The sequence below is a fragment of the Brachycentrus maculatus genome, unplaced genomic scaffold, assembly GCF_059751285.1.
Source record: "Brachycentrus maculatus isolate JH-2025_06_01 unplaced genomic scaffold, ASM5975128v1 h1tg001133l, whole genome shotgun sequence".
Taxonomy (NCBI): domain Eukaryota; kingdom Metazoa; phylum Arthropoda; class Insecta; order Trichoptera; family Brachycentridae; genus Brachycentrus; species Brachycentrus maculatus.
The window spans coordinates 94,379-114,959 of record NW_028281830.1 but is presented as its reverse complement, the minus strand read 5'-3'; the positions used below and the strand labels follow the sequence as shown (position 1 = coordinate 114,959).

The 20,581-nt window shown below is 32.1% G+C and overlaps 1 protein-coding gene across 5 annotated transcripts in view; it reads right to left on the bottom strand.

The window, feature by feature from the left end:
- Positions 1-20,581, bottom strand: part of LOC148299455 (uncharacterized) — a 72,082-nt gene that overhangs the window by 34,531 nt on the left and 16,970 nt on the right. For all 5 annotated transcript variants that reach the window (XR_015839078.1, XR_015839077.1, XM_088276074.1 and 2 more), the window contains exons 5-8: positions 15,071-15,282; positions 13,829-14,014; positions 12,065-12,215; positions 9,588-9,761 (exon numbers count right to left, since the gene is read on the bottom strand). Coding sequence is in view for 3 of the 5 variants with exons in the window: in XM_088276074.1 (XP_088132200.1) it covers positions 9,588-9,761; positions 12,065-12,215; positions 13,829-14,014; positions 15,071-15,282 (723 nt within the window). In the remaining 2 variants the exon portion in view is untranslated. The remainder of the gene's footprint in view (positions 1-9,587; positions 9,762-12,064; positions 12,216-13,828; positions 14,015-15,070; positions 15,283-20,581) is intronic.

Genomic DNA, 20,581 nt, shown 5'->3' with positions numbered 1-20,581 from the left:
ATTTTTATGATGCAAACAAAAATTACTGAGCATTTTTATATTACTGCAAGAAAAACCCTTTACTGCCTTTTTCAAATATTTTATTGCTTTCAATAATTCATTAATTGATTTGGCAGTCACTTTCTGGTAATATGGTATCTAACCATCTTCGAATTAAGTTTTACTTGGTTAATTATGGTGTCCGCCTCCGTAGTGTAATAGTCAGCACGCTCGGCTACCGTACTGGAGGTCCCGGGTTCGATTCCCAGGGGGGGTAAAATAAATATAAGTGATTTTTTCACTGAAATATTTATTCAATATTACCCTGGACTGGTACCTGAAGTGGAGGGCTGATCACCTTTCCTTCATGTGTAAACGATTAAGATAACACTGCGTTTATATGAACCAGTGCCCTATGCACCATTGGGGTGCGGATAAGGGTTTTATTATTATTTATTAATACCACTTTTTCTTGACAATCTAATGTAATATGTATTACGATGCATTCCGCATCATTGACACGGTATTTAAAAATGATGCGGACTGCATCAAAATACGTGTGATATTAGATTTAAAAAATAGTAGCATTTACCAAGCATAATCTTATTTAAATAGTAAAAAAATCATTTTGAGTTCCAACAATGGAAATTCAATTGTTTTTTATGATTTATGTTATTATGTACTGTTATATGAAACTGATGGATTTAAAATGATATCTTTTGGTAGGGACTGACCGGAGCCATTTCGTCATAACGTTACACGTTACGATGAGAGCATTCAGGCAGTCAGTACAGCTAGTCGAGCGCTCCATCCATAGTTTCGGATGCTCGCTGATGCTCGCCGCGAGCGATGTTATGACGTTACGTTACGACGAAATGTTCGGGTCAATCTCCACCATAAAGGAAACAAATAATTGGGTTACGAACGGTTTTAGGGACAAAATTCAAGTTCAACTACCTAACATATTTTTACTAAGGAAAAGTCAAATATAAATGGATTGATTTTTTCACAAAGTGACTGCCGAATCAATTAATGAAATTATTTTTAAAGAGCTTAAAAACAGCATAATATATTTAAACTAAAAATCCCGACAGCGACATAATGTTTTTCTAAATAAGACCTTTAACAAAAATTAATTTTAGAACATACAGCTAGTGTTCATATATATTTTGTAAAGTTCTATTTTAATTGTAACGTTGTAAATAAAGTTATGTGAAATAAAAAAAAACCTTAATTAAAAAGCCAATTTAGTACGACGTCGTAACAATAAATATACATGATCTAATTTCGAAACATTGTGTTTGAATAACTAGAATTTCATAAATGCCCAGACTTCCATATTCTTCTTCATCTTTGATGAGATGTCAAAAAATAATATGAAAATAACTCCTGTATTTGGAGACAATCCAGATTTTGTGAACAAGTTTTTGGACACACTCAAATTGTAATAATTTTAGAATATTTAATTATAACATATGAATATCACTTCTATTCTGACACCCTGTTATACACATAAGACTGTTGTCTTAAAACATTAGCCTTAAAGGATACTAACGTGGAAATATAAATTGGACTTTGTAATCCCGAAGAATTTCTCCTCTTCCGGTCAAATTCTGAGAAAAGAGAAGTACGCATGTAGCCATAATCAGCACGTCTGGGAGAAACCAAAATTTGATTACTTTTTGTATTATTATTTTTAAATCGTGAACCATTTTGCTGAAGACGGGAAGCCCTCAGCATCGAACCAATCCAATTTTAACTTTCTTTTTCCTCAATGAATATATAAACTATGTAAATTATGTATGTAGATCATTATAACTGCTCGGGTAGCGTATTACCAAACTCCTGACGCAGCAGACACCCACGATACACGTTGGGATACAGTTCGGAACTACGTAAATTTTTATTTAAAAATCAAAATATAGCATGGTAAAAAAAAAATTATAGCGATTCTTTGCAGAAATGTGCAAAATTGTCATCAAGCTGTGCAAATCACATAGGTGTGACGTTTCATTTTCTAATTTTCAATACAAATGCATCACGCAGAATTATCTACCTACGGCTTATACCACTTTTTTAAATCCTTATCCGCACCGGTTGGTTCATAGGGCACTACATCTTATAATCGCAATGTTATTTTCATCATTAACACATGAAGGAAATTTGGTCAGCCCTCCGCCTTAGGTAACAGTCCAGGGTAATATTGAATAAATATTGGTGAAAAAATCACTTTTATTCTTAATTTACCCCCACCCTGGGAATCGATACTGGGATCTCCAGTACGGTAGCCAAGCTTGCTGACCATTGCACTACGGAGGCAGACCATATGTCGTCTTGCAAAACGATGTCCATATAACACTATTTAGCCTCCACGGCTTAGTAGTTACTACGTTTGGCTACAACGCTGAAGGTCCCGGGTTCGATTCCTAGGGGGATCAAAGGAATGCTAGTATTTGTTTCACTCTAATATTGATTTAATATTTCTTTGGACTGGTACCTGAAGCGTGAGACTAACCACCTTGCCTTCGTTTAATAAACAATAAACTTCACATTCCATCAATTCGATCCAGTGCCCTATGTACATATGTTGGATGGCAGATGAGGGAACAAAGAAGATGAAGAATATTAATTTTTTTGTTACATTTGTTTTATTAAGTATTTTTGGCACGACCTGATTCGAGTACTGCTGGTTTTAATAATGCGGTTTAGTGTAAGCAAAATAATGTCTGGGAATTTCCAAAACATTTTAATGGAGCTTGCCTTTAGGCCAATTAGAACATAATGGGGTTAAATTTGGCCGATTTTACAAATAAATAATAATACCTCGTGATATTTGAAACAATAAATATTGTGGTTTTCCCGAGTGATTTGTTCCGGAAATAAAACGCGGAAACAGGACGAGCTCTTCACCGATCGAAATAATTACTAATCGAAGGCAGGAATATCCCAAATTCGTCACAGTCACAAATAATAATAATATTATTTGAGTGAACTTTGATTTGATTTCCACATTTCTATTTGAAATCTTAATGATTGAAGATGACAGAAAATATTCAAATAAAGAATATATATTTAAATAACTGGCATTTTTATCCGGACATGTAAATTCTGAAATCCAATTAAATGAATTATTTTAAAGATATTCTTGGTAAATTGATTAATTGATTATTCATTGCCAGATGTTGAGTGCATTGGAATTTTAAAATATTTACTTTTACAATTTATATATATATATATATATATATATATATATATATATATATATATATATATATATATATATATATATATATATATATATATATATATATATATATATATATATATATATATATATATATATATATATATATATATATATATATATATATATATATATATATATATATATATATATATATATATATATGTATATGTATTTATAAATATATATATTTAAATATAAATATATATATTATATATATATATATATATATATATATATATATATATATATATATATATATATATATATATATATATATATATATATGTATATGTATTTATAAATATATATATTTAAATATAAATATATATATTATATATATATATATATATATATATATATATATATATATATATATATATATATATATATATATATATATGTTTATGTATTTTTTTTTTATTTCAATTTTTTTTTAAAGAAAGGAGAAATATTTGTGTTTTTATTATTCACACAAATATTCTAATTTCACACTATTTCTGTGAGCCTAAGTGGCTTATTATTTGAATCAAATTATGTAATCAAATTGTGGTAGAGTGGATTTGAACCGAGAAACTCTGACTTAAGAGCGTCATCCGCAATCATATTATATACACATTCATTATTAGCCCTCCAATGAGCACTCTTTTCATACAAAAATAAATTTTAGAAAATGGTTATTTTTTCAATTAAAAATAATACAAAAAGATTTTAGTCGGTAGCTTCAGTCCATAGATTTCAGTGGATAATTAGGTTGCGTTGCGTTAGTATCTACACAACAATTTATAATAACATAATATTGAAATGTAATACTATGAACATAATAAATAATAATAATACTGTTTCTATAACATACATACATAACAAGTAAAGTGACATTACACATCCCTGTTTCTCTGCTTTCGATAGTGCAAAACCACGATATAACCCTCCGTCAATCATTTTATAAACATTATGCTTTTGTCCAAGGAAGTAAGTGAGTTTATCGATTTATCGCATACTCCATATTTGTCCAACACATCATGTTATTTCATTCATTGATCAATCAACATGTTAGTAAGAGTTGATAAAGCGTGGTGTTAACAAACAAATAAAAGTGTTAATAAAATATACAGGGTGTGATGACCTGATGCAAATAAATTAAGAAGATACAATAGGCTATATTCGAGACTAGTTTCGAGAACTACAGATGTTATCATTAACAGGTAAAAACACAAAAGTATTTAAATAGGTAAAAAAAAATGCGTTAAATGTTAATTGTTTGTGTTTTTTTTTACCTGCTGATGAGAACATCCGTAGTTCTCGAAAACATCGCCCTGTATAATTAAAGAGAATGAAATGTGCCTACCTTAATAGAAGACATCCACGTGCAATAACAGGGCCCATAACACAATGTCACAAAACACAAAAATAGTGAAACGAGGGATGAAAAGTGTCAAAATGATGAATCGGTGAAACACAAAATCATTACACCAAAGCAACGAGTCGTTCTTATAAAAAAGTGCATAATTATGTCAGTCGCTATGGACATTTGAAATTCCAATAAATAAATGCAGAAATTCTTCTTTTTTGTATTACAGGAGTTCATTAAAAGTATAAACCAGGGGTGGAGATTAAATTAACCTGCGGCCTTAAGGCTGAAATCTCTAACGTTCAAATAAGAACGCGTTGATCGCGCTAGAGGCTTGACGTCTTTCCGCGCTTCATTTTTTTTACATTATATATTGAAATTATTTTTTTTTTAGATTATATATAATATATAAAAATATTTTTATGTATTTTTTAAACTCCTTACCTTTCGATAACTCTTTTATTTCGAGGAAAAACTTATTTTTTCAATACAAAAACGGTGTGTTACGAAAAGAATCAATTACGTTCAATGTTACCTGGGTTTAATGAAAATGTTGCGATTTATCATCGGGCCTTAAGGCAGAATTCGGCTTTAAGGCTACTCTGATATGACCTTTTAACTTGTGCAAATTTTTTAAAAATAAATATTATAACGCAACAAGGTTGGAGTCTCCATAATCTGGTTTTGTCTACTTATGATCTCCTCTTACGATAGCAAAAGAAAAACTGCTATATTTTATTAACGTCATTTCAAACTATCTAGTGACTGCAGGCGTCGTATGTCGGTCGCAGTACACACTGCAAATAAGAAAGGTACATTTTTTTACTGCCCTCATTTTTGCTTTATAAATATAAATATTTAGACAACCTTTAACCGTTATTATAGTCTAAATATTTATCAGTCATAAACAAATGTGGAGGTCCTCATCAAAACGTCACATTTCCATTATAAATGATTTTAAGAAATCAGGTAGCTTGTAAAATTGTTACGTTTTGGTGCGATTTAAGGATTTCATATTGGTTTAACACAGGATTGGTCACGTTTTATCGTATATTTAATTAAAATTTCGATAGAAAACAGTAAACAGAACAGATCTGCATTTGAAGGATTTTTGTGCAAAATATATATTGTTTAAATAAAAGATAAATACTTGTGTTTTTTTTATTTACTTAAACGCATATTTCAATTTCATACTATTTCTGTGAGTCTAAGCGACTCATTATTAGAAATAGGTATCAAATTGTGGTAGAGTGGGTTCGAACCGAGAAGAGTCCGCGATACTAACCACGGGACCACAACCTGACACTATATCGCTCACTCCTTTCAAGAACGTCATGAATAAAAAACTTCATTTTTCAGGAGAACGTTTTTAAAGTTTAAAAATATAGTACAATGTATTAAAAAAAATATAAGGCCACTTATTGGACTTTTTACTGTGCAACAGATCTTTTTAGGTAAAACCTGAAGGTTTTTTCTACATTTGAAAACTATTAAGTATATTTAAAAAATAATTAAACAATACCTTTTCTTCAAAATGAACACTTTCTGCACTGTAGCGGGTAAATATTAAGTTAAATATATGACTCTTTTGCTGGGATATAGTACATTTTTTGGGCATTCCGAAAACATGCACAACTGAAAATTGACGATTTTTGATTGATGACGTTCTTGAAAGGAGTGAGCGATATTTTGGGTATTCAACTTTTTGGTGAGGACCTCCACAAATGTAGGCAGTAAAAAATGTTTGATGTAACTTGTTGCATTGTGTATCAGGACCGCAGAACTAGCGGGGGTAATACGCTTTCCGGTTGCAGCGACCCCCGAGTGATGAAAGCGACCCCCGAAATTTTATTTAGTGATTTACCATCATCAAACTTGGTTATCCGGGGAGCGAATAACCCGTGGAGTCGCGGAACGTATTTCCATCTGATCTTGCTAGCGGTACTCTAGCGAGCTTGGAACCGACAGGACGCTGGGTTAGGTTTGGAGGCGGTCGAGAATTTGGTACACCGCCATAGTGCGACGGGGCTGCTACCCCTAGCGAGTAAAATCGTGTTATTATGGAAGTAGCTGTTTGTACTTCTGTTTTTTCAAATAAATAGGTAAACTTAATATATAGTTGCTCATACTATAACAATATATAACTTGACGAGAGTAAAATGGTGTTATTTTGGGGGTGTCTTGACTTCTATTATATTTTTTCAAATATTTTTTTTACTTAATATATAGTTGTTCATACTACAAGAATACATAACTGATTATCACTAATAACTAAAGCTGTGACTAATTGGTAGTCACCAAGTAGTGATTTTTAAAGTGGTATTACACAAAATGAACAATGAATGATAAGGAGAGTGTCAAAAGGTAGCTGTTGCTTTTTCAGTTACCTGATTGCTAAAGCATTCGTTACTTTTTCTGTGTATATATTTTAGTCCAACCAAAGTTTTCTATTTATGTATTAATGTTAAATCAAACACTGATTTTTTGAGTCTACTACGTTGTATTTAATTGTTAAAAAACACATATAAAATAAATTATGTGACAATTGTATCGCCTAGTTACGGCATTTTCAAACGAATGTCATCACGGACATAAAATAAAATAAAATACAATTTAGTAGACTAAAAAAATCAGTTTTTATTTTTAACATTTAACAAATAAATTAAAACGGAGTTCTACAAATTAAACGCCAAATCTATTAACAATACTAAACTGTTTATCACTTGTAACTTGAGTTGTGATTAATGGGTAATTTGTCATTTACCTTATTGATATGGTATTCGTTACTTTTTCTATGTATATATCCGGCTTAAGTTTTCCATATCAAAATATCAACTTTTTGTTATTAAGAGCTAGAAAAATGCAATGCGCAACTAAATTTGTGCATTGATTGGCGTAATAAACTTTTAATACCGAATCCAAGTATCGAATTATGTAAGTAAAGACTTTTTTTTAATAGAAGTCCTCGTTTATTTGTTTTTTTTTTTCGATTTCCTATATCTCTAGTTCACATCAACTCTTTAACTTCATTCTATCATTAACACTTTTTTAGCCATTTTTTAACATATAATGCTATCAAGTATATTTATGCTAATCTTGGTCTTTATAAAAAAATCAAAAGTACTAAAAATCATTAAAATTAGAAGGATTGCTCTTGCTTTCAAAAATCTGTTGCGTATTTTGCAGTATCGGCATAGCGAAGTGGAAATTAATGAAAGAAAATCCAGGATAATGATTTTCTAGAATACTTAATAAATTTTCCAATACAGTAAAACTTTAAGTCAAAGTTGGATGAATCAAGAGTAACAATATAACCATGTACTATATCTTCAACCAATCATATACAATCTCATGGCTGTTTGCCGGACTAAATGAGGACACACCGGCAGCTAGAAGCTGCATCCTGAACTAGAGGATATATTCCTTTATCAACTGTTCGTTAGATGGAATTTCATCCTATTTACTCTGAATAAAATTTTAAAATAGTTCTTATTGTGGTCATTTAACGATTTCAATGCCTCAGCGTACGAACATACCAATTACATTGCTTTTAGGAAAAAAATCTTTATATGAACCAAATGATTGATTACTTTTTTATAGGTATCTCAAATTGATATGAAACGTCCATCGTTCCTCTTTATATTTAAAAAGACATCTCATCCGTAGGATGAATAATACAATGTATGATGTAATAAATAATATAAGTATTGTTGATTGATTACTTATTTAAAGTTTTGAAAAAAACTTTTGAAACAAAAAACTTGAGATATTATATTTAGAGAAAATTAAAACCTATTATTTTCTATCACTTATTAAGGTACGTTTATAAGCGCTGGGCATTGATATACGTAAAACAAGTAGTTTATATATTTTTTTTAATATACATAATTTGACATTTTTAGTATTAATAACAAACAGATCCATCATTCCCAATTCTACTGATTCTTAATTTTACTAGAATCAAATAAAATCTTGATTAATACCCTCAACCAAATCAAAACTACTCATGTATACTACTTAATTATTATTTCACTGAAATTTTTATAGTACCTTAATGAATACACAGATAATGTACGATAGGATAGAGTTAAAATACAAAAATAAATGTGGAATGTGTGGGTAATATATATGTATATCGGGTTTCATCAGGTTTTCAGATCTTGTTTTTCTAGTTTGGTAAAGCAGTTGAAGGAAATAAAACTACGATTAATAGATTTTTAAACAATAAAATCAAGATTGGAGAAAGAAGATTGCAGAAATGATAAGCATTTATAAAATTATCATTCCCGTTGTATTTCAAATAACAGACAGTTTTAATGTTGGATACTAGAAACCATGGCCAATGTCTATACACGATGGATTCTTCAGTTCTTTGGACACGTTGTGTGTGATAATGAGGATTGCCTGGAACGTTAGATTGTGATCGTAGCGTAGAGGGAAAGAGAGGGAGAGGAAGATCCTCACACGATGGACCGATCAAGTTAAGGCAGCAACAGGCACCTCGGTGGTTGGAGCGCTAGGTGCAGTACAGTCAAGGGATAGCTGGAGAAGAGTCATTGCTTCCACAAGGGTCATAAACCTCAGTAAAGAGGAATAAGACAGAGAAGGAAACTAGAAACTTTATTTCCTATGATTCCTTTCTACCTTTTCTTTAAGAAAGGTCTACATATACACATATTATAAGACATTGCAATTGTAACTTCCAACACCCGCCATTGAATGTAGAAGACATTTGGTACATATCTCCGAATTTGGTATAATTCTATTATTTGGAAAGACGCGTCAATTGTTATCCCTTCTATATCGTAATTTAAAATGACTGGAATTAAATTCATTTTCAATTTACAGTCTGCTCATCAACAAACACCATAATTGAGAATCATACATCGTCATTTCGCAATAGGACACTCAATAATGACTAGTATGAGTCCATTTTTATTCGTTTATAATAAAGTTCAATAGGAATGATATTTTTACAAGGACACAAGTTAGTTAAAGAATCTGATCACATACCAGGGACGTGTTTCTCTTCAAGGACTCCGGTAGTGATAAGAGGATTGTTGACAGTTCCGCTGAAGAGGACTTGCTTGGTTGAAGAGTCTTCAATGAAGAACAGGAAAGGTTTATCTGCCAGGAAGTCTTCCGGTGCATCGTCATCGATACCGAATTTGTTCACTAGTGATATGGCTGAGAAGGAAAAGAGAAATGTTAGAATCCTCCAGGATATAATATAATAAGTGGACGTATCGATAGCCCGAAATAACGTATTTTGTACCCGGCTACCGTACCCGTTACACGTCACAATCTTTATTCAGAGTACCTATTATGCACGGAGCTCACCTATGTTTCGAATGGCTAGTGTAGTGTCAACATAGCTAAACCATGAGTAAAACTCATGTTTTAGCTATGTTGACATTTTCAATTGCGGAAAATCTGTGTTGAAAAGTGGAATGTTGAGCATATTGTCCTCTCAGGATCTTTAAAAACTATGCTTCTCTGCATTGTATGTATGTCCCTACTAGAATCAACATCACACACACACACACACACACACACACACACACACACACACACACACACACACACAAACACACACGCGCGCACATTCATTCATTTGCTAGATCTACACCAAATATTTTGTAATAATCTTTATGTTCCTGAGGCAAACTTTAATTGGCTTATTTAATGTTTATCTTTCAACTGTTTTGTTTTACATATCGCTCACTCCTTTCAAGAACGTCATAAATCAAAAATCGTCAATTTTCAGTTGTGCGTGTTTTCGGAATGCCCAGAAAATGTACTATTTCCCAGCAAAAGAGGCATATTTTTAACTAATTTTTTTAATTTTTTACCCGCTACAGGGGAGAAAGTGTTGTTTTTGCATTTTGAAGAAAAGGTATTGTTTAATATTTTTTTTTAAATATACTAAATATTTTTCAAATGGTGAAAAAACCTTCAGGGTTTACCTAAAAAGATCTGATGCTCAGTAAAAAGCTAGGTAAGTGGCTCGATATTTATTTTTAATGCATTGTATTATATTTTTTAACTTTAAAAACGTTCTCCTGAAAAATCAGGTTTTTTGTTTCATGACGTTCTTGAAAGAAGTGAGCGATATGTTGCTGTTGTTAACCCAAATAAAAAAATAAATCTTTGGGTTTTGTAATGTCTTAGACTCTGTTCTAATAGCCAATAATCTCTCCCAGATATCTCTATAAGAAAGCAATATGAATGCTAACTACTCTTTCCTTATTATAGTTGTCTCAACTTAATATGTAACATCCATCGCTCCTTTTTATATGAAAGAAGATGGAAGTCTGAGCATCCCAGGGCTTTCGACCTGGCATTTGGCTGGCTTGAGCGATCACTTTACACACTTGTATAAGTGTCAGCCTCCGTGGTGTAATGGTCAGCGTGTTTAGCTACCGTGCTGGAGGTCCCGGGTTCGATTCCCAGGGGGGGTGAAGATAAATATTACTGATTTTACACTGTAATATTTATTTGATACTACCCTAGACTGGTTCCTGAAGCGCAAGAGTGGTCACCTTGCCTTCATGTAAGTAATGATCAAGAAAACACTGCCTCAATTCGATGCAGTGCCCTATGCACCATTGGGCGTGGATAAGGGTTATAAGTAAGTAATAAATGTATAAATTATTGAAACTTTTATACATGCAATGGTCGTGGAACCTTTCATATGTCGATATATTTGGAAATACAGTTAAGCAATACCTGCAGTACTAGCTTATTCCGTTTGAACACAGTTGTTAACATACCCTTTTCGTTTCTGATCTTCTTTACATTATGGGTTCACAGCAGCCATATTTTCAGGCGTTTCCCAGTATGTTAAAATTATCCGGGGTTCGGATCTTGCATACAAATAAAAGGGTCTTTACTGAATAAAAGCTTGCTTAATCCAAAATAGATGACTTTTGTGAACTGTGGTATGAGATTGATCAATATATGTAGGAGTTCCGAAAATTCAAGTAGTGTGGTTGTCCGTCTTGGGTAGAATGATGAATGTTTTACTTGTGTGAAATGTTTGCTTAACCACCCTATAACAGGTCATAAGTCCTGTAAATACCCAGATTTCCCTATTCTTCTTCATCTATGTTGAGATGTCAAAATGTAAAAATAACTCCTGAGTGGAGAAACCAACATTTATGAACGAGTATTTGGACACACTCAAAATGTTAGGAAATAATAATAATAATAAAACCCTTATCCGCACCCCAATGGTGCATAGGGCACTGCGTCATATAAGTGCAGTGTTATCTTGATCGTTTACACATGAAGGAAAGGTGATCAGCCCTCCGCTTCAGGTACCAATCCAGGGTAATATCGAATAAATATTACAGTGAAAAATTCACCTTCATTTATTTAACCCCCCCCTGGGAATCGAACCCGGGACCTCCAGAACGGTAGCCGAGCGTGCTGACCATTACACTACGGAGGCGGATATATATGTTAGGAAGAGTGTGTAAGAATCTCACCGGTGGCAGCGAACGCCGTAGTACCGAGTTCATTTACTTCAATTCCAGCCTTTTGCAGGATATTGTTGACGGCTAGTTTATCTTCCAGACCAGCTCCTGCTGCTATCCCCGCGAGGGAAGCTGTGTTCTCAAATAACTCCGTGATACCCATCTGAAAATATCATCATCAATATTTAAATGTATTATATCACCATGCTCAACCCTTTCCACTCTTTTCCACATTTTTTCTCATAACTGATCAGCTACTCTGATACAAAAATGCGACGTTTTTCTACCATTAAAATAAATATTTTGCTTCCCTAATTTTGGGACACTATCTGGCAATTCGTATGACCATGTTAATTAAGATTAACTGTTACAATGATTAAAGAAAACACTTCGTTTTTTACCACTTGAGTTTTATTATAGACTACATGTTTCAGAAGTTAAACTTCCATCATTCAGGTCTGTATAATAACTAAAATATAAAATATAAAATTGTTCTATAAATAAGGAGAGGGGAAAGTAAAGGGAAGGGGTTATTTCTAAATTTTCAATTATCTTGAAAATTTTGAAATCCAAAAAAACCTGAATTCTAATAATAGTTTATTAAATAATATATTGTTTCAAAATTCTTCACCATTGCTTTCCATTTTTCCTTTGTTTTCAAACTCCGTCCCTTGACTAACCCCTTCCCCTTACTTTCCCCTCTCCTTATTTATAGAACAATTTTATATTTTATACTTTAGTTATTATACAGACCTGAATGATGAAAGTTTAACTTCTGAAACATGTAGTCTATAATAAAACTCAAGTGGTAAAAAACGAAGTGTTTTCTTTAATCATTGTAACATGTCTTACCACGAAGTTAATGCCGAAACAATAAATAAAATAAGATTGACTGTATTTATCTAAAATATTTTTTGGAAGAAAATACTATAAATCAGTGATTAAAGTTATACCTGCGCCGGGACAGACATTGTGGCCCACGGAGCTGCCTACTAGAATCATACGGGCCAGAATGTCTGGCCTACAGAGTGGAAAGAGTTAATACACAAGAAGAATAACATTTGCATCTTCTCTGTTTCGAGGAATTTGCTGCCTTTAGACATATACGCAGTCGCGTTTATGAAGTGACACCATCATTCAAGTTTTACCTAAAATGATCTGTTGCACAGTAAAAAGTTTAATGAGTGGCTTGATATTTATTTTAAATAAAAAAAAATTTAAACTTTAAAAACGATCTCCTGAAAATTCAAGTTTTTTGATGTATGACGTTGTTGAAAGGAGTGAGCGACACGTGAATCTAAGAAAATAAAAGAAAACACAAAAAATTATAATAAAAATAAATCGTATTACCAACAAACATGTCTAATAATGTATTATTAGATTAAAACAAATATTTTTAGCTTTTCAACTTTATTTTTATTTGACCAGCGACCGGGTTTCGTCGTTACCGACATCATCAGACTGATGATGCCGGTAACGACGAAACCCGGTCGCTGGTCAAATAAAAATAAAGTGGAAAAGCTAAAAATATTGGTTTGAATCTAATAATATATTAAAATGCAATTCCATCACGAAGTGTCAGTGGATCCATGTCTAATAAATAATAAGTGTAAGTCCCTCTCCAAGCACAAGAGCTCAGTCTCTTTATTGGAGAGAACTGCGTTATTAATTTTCAGATTGTAAAAGTAGAAATGTCTAGAAAATTAATTAAAATTATTATATTTAAACTTTTGTAACTATATTAAATTATTAAAAAAAAAATTGTATTTGATTTACCTCTTTGAGAACGGGAATGAGATGAGATTCAAAGTCGTACTTGAATTTGGGAATAGTAACTTTGACGTTGACATTCTTTAAAACATCCATCTCCTGTTGGATGTTGTAGGATGTCAGCTTCCTCTTCATTTCTTGAAGGCCTTGGATGCTGTTTGGGAGCAATATAACCATGGAAAGGCTTCCACCCTGTGTAAAAAGAAACAAACACATGAGAATAGAAAGTAAAATGAAAATATACAAAACATGTGTTTAACCAATAGCCACTTATGGGATTGAGGCAAGAGCAGATACTTCTAGAACAAAATCTCGACTTCGAACCCCTGAGATGAAGACTCTCCGATCCATAACTGGAAACATATTGCGAGACCGAGTAAGAAAAATACCGACATCCGGAGCATGTGTAAGACGGAGGATATCGTGAGGTGGGGACGATAACGAAGGCGATACAGGAATGATCATGTTAACAGAATGTGAGATAACAGACTTCCACGTATCGCTCTTCAAGGAATCCCTGAAGGACGCAGACCCCCAGGCAGACCTCCAAAAAGGTGGAAAGACAGCTGGGAGTCAACATCCCAAGAGCTACAAGCGGAGGCACAAACAGATCCTTAGGATCTCGAAAAAGAAGAAGAATAAGATATTTTTACCATTTACAGGAATTTGGTTTATTTATGTTGTCTAGTTGGCACGCTTACAGATCAAATTACCTTAAAACTGAGTGATTGAATAATATAACTAACTAAATAGCCATCACACCGCTTCCCCGCAAGGGTAGACAGAAAAAATACAACGCCACACAATTTTTGCAAACAATCTTCGCCTATTACACATTCATGCATCTCCTTATACCCACCGATTATTCAGACTCCTGACTCGACAGCTTTCAAGTATTTGAAACACTTGATCATAACAAGTCTTCCTCTGCTTCTTTTACCATTAACATTCGCCTCATAAATTTGAGTTACTATTCTTTCTTCCCTCATTCGATTCACATGCCCAAACCATCTCAACACATCTTTATCGATAACGCTTAACTCAACCAAGCATCTTTTCCTTATATCACCATTCAAACATCTACCAAAAAACGTTTTGCTGCATATTCGTCTGAGAGAATGCATTCCGACTGCATTCAATCTACTTTCATCCTTTTTTGCCAACTCCATGCTTTACTTCACTTCAATAATATATTTTTTTGTAAATAATCATTGTATTTGTAAATGACAAGTACAGTTGCTCACTTACCTTGAAAGGCATCTTCAATATCTTGGCATCAAGTTCTTCGGAATTTGTGTAGTTGAATTTTTCAATTTGCGTCATGAAGGGAACATCGACTGAATGACTTCCGTTGAAGTAGAAGTTTCTGAACTTCGTCTCTTTCGCGACAAAGGGGGTCTCCCAGGCCCCTTTGAAGTAAATGGCCGAGAGCAGGAGCAGTACGACATCTGTCAAGTCATCTGAAAACAAAGAACCGCAATACTGTTTTCAAAAATATGCAAAACAAAATGTTCGATCTATGCAGGCTTTTAGCTTATGGTACTCTTTCTCTGAGGTCATGTCAAGAGATGAATTCATCCCTAAAGCCCCAGTATTCGATAAGTCGCTTCATTTATCTGGTGACCACCGGAAAGGTCTCATGTATCTTCACGTCTGATTTTTTTAAAGAATGTATTTTCGATTTTTTTTTGTTTTTTAGAATAAATACAGAAAAAATATTTTCATATTTTTTTTAAACTCCTTCCCTTTTCATAACTTTTTTAAACCATATAATTATTTCGAAGAAAAACTTATTTTTTCAATGCAAAAACAATGTTTTAAGAAAAAAAATAATTACGTAGACTGGTACCTGGATTTAGAGAAAATTTAGTTACGATTTAACGTATGTATGTTGGGCTTTAATTTTTTAATCGAAATAATTTGGCATACATCCCTTAAGTGTAATAGTGACGTAATAGATATCTAACCAAATTACTTAGCTCTCTCGTGGACCAATTACTGACACAAAACTATGAAAACCTTTATATTATTTATTGATTCGGCATTAACTTTGTGGAATGACATGATTATTTCAATTAAATTAAACACTTGAATAATCCACTGAATTGAGTTTTACTTTTATTTACGACTAGTTTCGAAAACGATAATTGTTTTCATCTTCTGGTATAAATTAAAACTAATTAACAAATTAAAATTAAGTTTTAATTTGTACCAGAAGATGAAAACAATTGTCGTTTTCGAAACCAGTCGTAAATAAAAATTAAACTCAACTCAGTGGATTATTCAAGTGTTTAATTTAATTAAAATGAAAACCTTTTTTCTCGTAACGAACAACGATATTTCAAATAATATATTAACGGCTCTAAGTGAATAATAAAAAAATAATATTATTACTATTGCAAATATGCCTCATTAGTGTAGTGGTTAGCGCGCAAGGCTACCATGCTGGAGGTCACGGGTTCAATTCCCAAGGGGGTCAAAATAAATATTAGTGATTTTTCAGTCCAATATTTATTTAATATCATCCTGCACTGGTACCTGAAGCGCAAGATTGATCACCTTTCCTTCGTGTATTTAACGATCAAGATTATACTGCTTCTATACGATGCAGTGCCCTATGCACCATTGGTGCGGATAAGGGTTAGAAAAAGAGACCATGGCATTTCTAATGTCTAGCTTGTATTTTTCGCAACACATTTTACTGTTACGAGTACCTACTTATAATGCCTTTGGTGTAAAGTAGCTCAGGGTAATTTTGTGTGTATACTCTTTCGACTAGGTTTATTTTGTACATAGACCATCCATTTTTAATATAACTACTTTGTATGTTGCACATTCTAACCTGGGCTATTATATATGAAAACTATTATAACACAAAGTAAATTTGTGTGATCACCTACCGTTTTACCGAGAGTTTTTTTTTGTGTGTAGACCATTTTCACCGGGACTAATCAGTGTTTAGACTAATAATATAATAAGCTAGGTAATTTGGACATGGAGTAATAATGTCATCTATCTCTGGCTTCTATTCGCATCCAACGGTGCATGTCGAATCGACATGGTGTTAAATTGACCGCTAATTATATGAAATCAAAGTGATTAGTTCTAGATGGTGTGTCTAGGTGGAAAATATATTTAAAATGATATGAATGACAACGGCAATAACTCGACACTGGCTATAACACCCAAGATGGGTGAAAAGCTATCAAAAAGAAGAAGAAAAATAAGAATGACAACGTCATTCATGACAATATGTATGACAAGAGAAGAACTGAGAGCCAAACATGTTTCTGGTATATAGGAAATAAAATGGAGGTTGAATAAAAACAACTAATAGATAAATACAATAGCAGCGATATCTTGGTCACTTAGGTTTGGATAATTTTCAAAAATATTTGTATGTGTGAGTCAGATAAATCAAGCCAAAGTTGGTAGCATCTATTGAGATCTATTGGAACTTTGATAAGTATATCTTTTCTTTTAACCAAAAATTTTAGAATATGATTTTACAGTCTTCATTTATCGTTACATTAAAACAACATATAGCTAAATTTATGTGAGATAATATACATATGAACCATGCGAACATATTTTGTAAATCGTTTTGCCCCACATACGTCTGATTAATTGCATTTCGATTGAATTCAGTCTACTTTCATCCTTCTTTTGCCAAAACCATTTTTCATAACCCTGTTTGTGTAGCACACTTGATAATTATTTGTTTTTTTTTTTTATTATGTTAATTCAATTTTATAATACATATTTAGTTGTAAACAAAATATGTCGCACATAGTATCGCACACACCACTTAATCAACCCGAAATAAAATTATTATTATTACTTTTATAAATATGTATGTATGTATTTAAATATATATTTATATATATATATATATATATTTATATATATATATATATATATATATATATATATATATATATATATATATATACATATATATATATATATATATATATATATATATATATATATATATATATATATATATATATATATATATATATATATATATATTTATATATATATACAGTATCTACTCAATGAATTAGGGCCACGCAGAATTTCGCGCATTTTCTCAATTCAAACAGGAAAAACTCAGAGAAAACCTTGAATAAAACAACATTGAATTTTATTTACACATGAACACTTTATTACGCTTAAATTATGCATATATTTTCATATAAATATAGATAGTATTTAGTATTTCCACCTTTGGCAGAAATAACTGCCTCAATTCTTTTTGGCATACTTAAAATGCACTGTTTTATCATTTTTTTATTTCTTCGTCTTCTGACCAAATTTTTTGAATATTTTTTTTAGACAGTCTACTGTCGGATTTGGAAATGAGTATACCTTATTTTTTAACATGCTCCATACGTTTTCTATAGGATTAAGGTCCGGAGAATTTCCAGGCCAGGGGAGCAAAGGCAGATTTTTGTTAGACAAAAATTTTATTATTGATTTAGCCCGGTGGCAAGGTGCCCCATCCTGCATGAAGGTGTATGGACCTTCTGTTGGGTCGAGTGTATGGTAGAAGGGCAATAAAATTCGTTCGAGGACCTGCTTATAGGAATTTTGGTTCATTGTTCCTTCCACGAAAAACAACGGCCCAGGTAAATTGTTAATAATACATGACCATATCATTGTTGCAGGGGGGTGTTTGATAACTTTTACCACACAGGCCTCATTGTAACGTTCCATTGGTGTTCTCCTGACGAATCGACGGCTCTCTGTCACGGCTTCTAACCGGCACTCATCACTAAAGATGACCTGAAAAATAATGAAAATTTAAGTTTAATTCAAATATATAAGTTTATTTACTAAAATGATATGTTGAAAATTCAATTTAAATAAATACCTTTTTCCAATCATCTACCGAGTAATTTCGATGTAGCCTGGCCCATTTTAATCGATCCGCTTTCATTCGTGGTGTCAATTTTGGTACTTTTACAGGGCGCCTGCATTTCAGATTTATTTCGTAAAGACGTCGCCTCAGTGTTGATACCGATATATTTATACCCTCTTCTTCCAATTTTATTTTTAACGTTTTTGCTGATGCACTACGGTTTTCTAAGGCACTTTGAACGATTTTTCGATCAGTCCTCGGTGTTGTTTTTCTAATCCTACGACAGTTCTTTCGCCGATTGCTGGTGGCGGGTGACTGATTTTTTATTGATTTTGAAATTCTGTCCACTGTTTGACGAGAAACGTTTTCTTTTTTTGAAATTTCTCTATTAGATAGTATTCCTAATTTCAGTAGCACTATAACACTAGACTTTTTTTCCTCAGAAATGTCTTTACTTTTTCCCATTTTGCCCTTTTCAAAAAAAACACTTGTGCTTACAAAAAAATTTTATACTTTATGAACTAAAATTAAAAATTAAGTTTTTTTCACAAGACACGATAACTATATAACCTCTCTGAACAAAACAACAACCAGAACTCAAGAAACTTCACTAATAAATGAGATAGGACTATTTTTTGAACTTTCAACTATCTGTCTACCTGTGCTAATTAGGGACCTTTCTCAGAAAAAGGGTTTGAAATTTTGTAAAGGCTTAAATAATCCAGGTATATTTTACATATTATTGAAGGTAATATACATGATATTAGATGTCAATAGAAAACTTAAAGTATTTATGTAAAATAAATATAATAATCCAAAAGATTTCAGAGTATTCAAAAAAATAATGGGTGGCCCTAATTCATTGAGTAGATACTGTATATATATATATATATATATATATATATATATATATATATATATATATATATATATATATATATATATATGTATATATATATGTATATGTTTATATATATATATAAAGTAATATTATTAAATATATACATCACGATATGATTAGGTCCAGTCACAGACATTATGCCATAGTTCCGGTCATTGTATCCGTTTGCGGTTTTTACTGCGAAACGTGAATATTGTTATTTTGTTTATGTTACAAAACATACCAAAAACGATCCTATTCATAATACGAATGCATGACGTTTCGTACTACAAAAAACCGTAATGGAATATCTATTGAATTAGGAATGAAGCATTTATTCATTTTAACTAACTAATTTTCATGCTGCGTCATTCTGGATGTATAGAATTAACATTCTAGAGAGATAGAAAGCCACACCATTCTATCTTAACAAACATTATTCGCCTCTTCCTTAATGATGCATCTTCTTATACATACCCGCTGATTATTCTAAGTACCTACATCATGCCTGGTTTTCGTCTGCTTTCAACTACATTCACCTTACATATTTGTTTAACCATTCTTTCCTCACTCATTCGTTCTACACCTTTTAACCATCTCAACATTTCATTTTTAATTTGTCGATAATGCTTACCTCAGTTTTGTAATATTCCCTTCTTTCGCCACATGAACATCTATCACACATCATTTTGCCTCACCTTGGTCTGATTTATCTCTTTTCGATTGCATTCAGCTTTTTCTCTTTTTCAAACATCCTTCTTTTGCTTAATCCATGTTATTCTTCCATACAATAGGTTTTGTACCAAGATTCCTTTATGCACTCCTAGTTTAGCTACTGATCTAGGCTTTTGTTGGATTCAATTGATTAAATTACGTTATTCCATCTCCATCGTTAGAAAACTTACTTCCCTGATATACAAAATCATCTACCTGTTCCAAAATGTCTAACTGTTTCAATTTTTAGTTTTATTTTTCATGTCATCTGTGATCTATTTTATAAGTCGATAAAGTA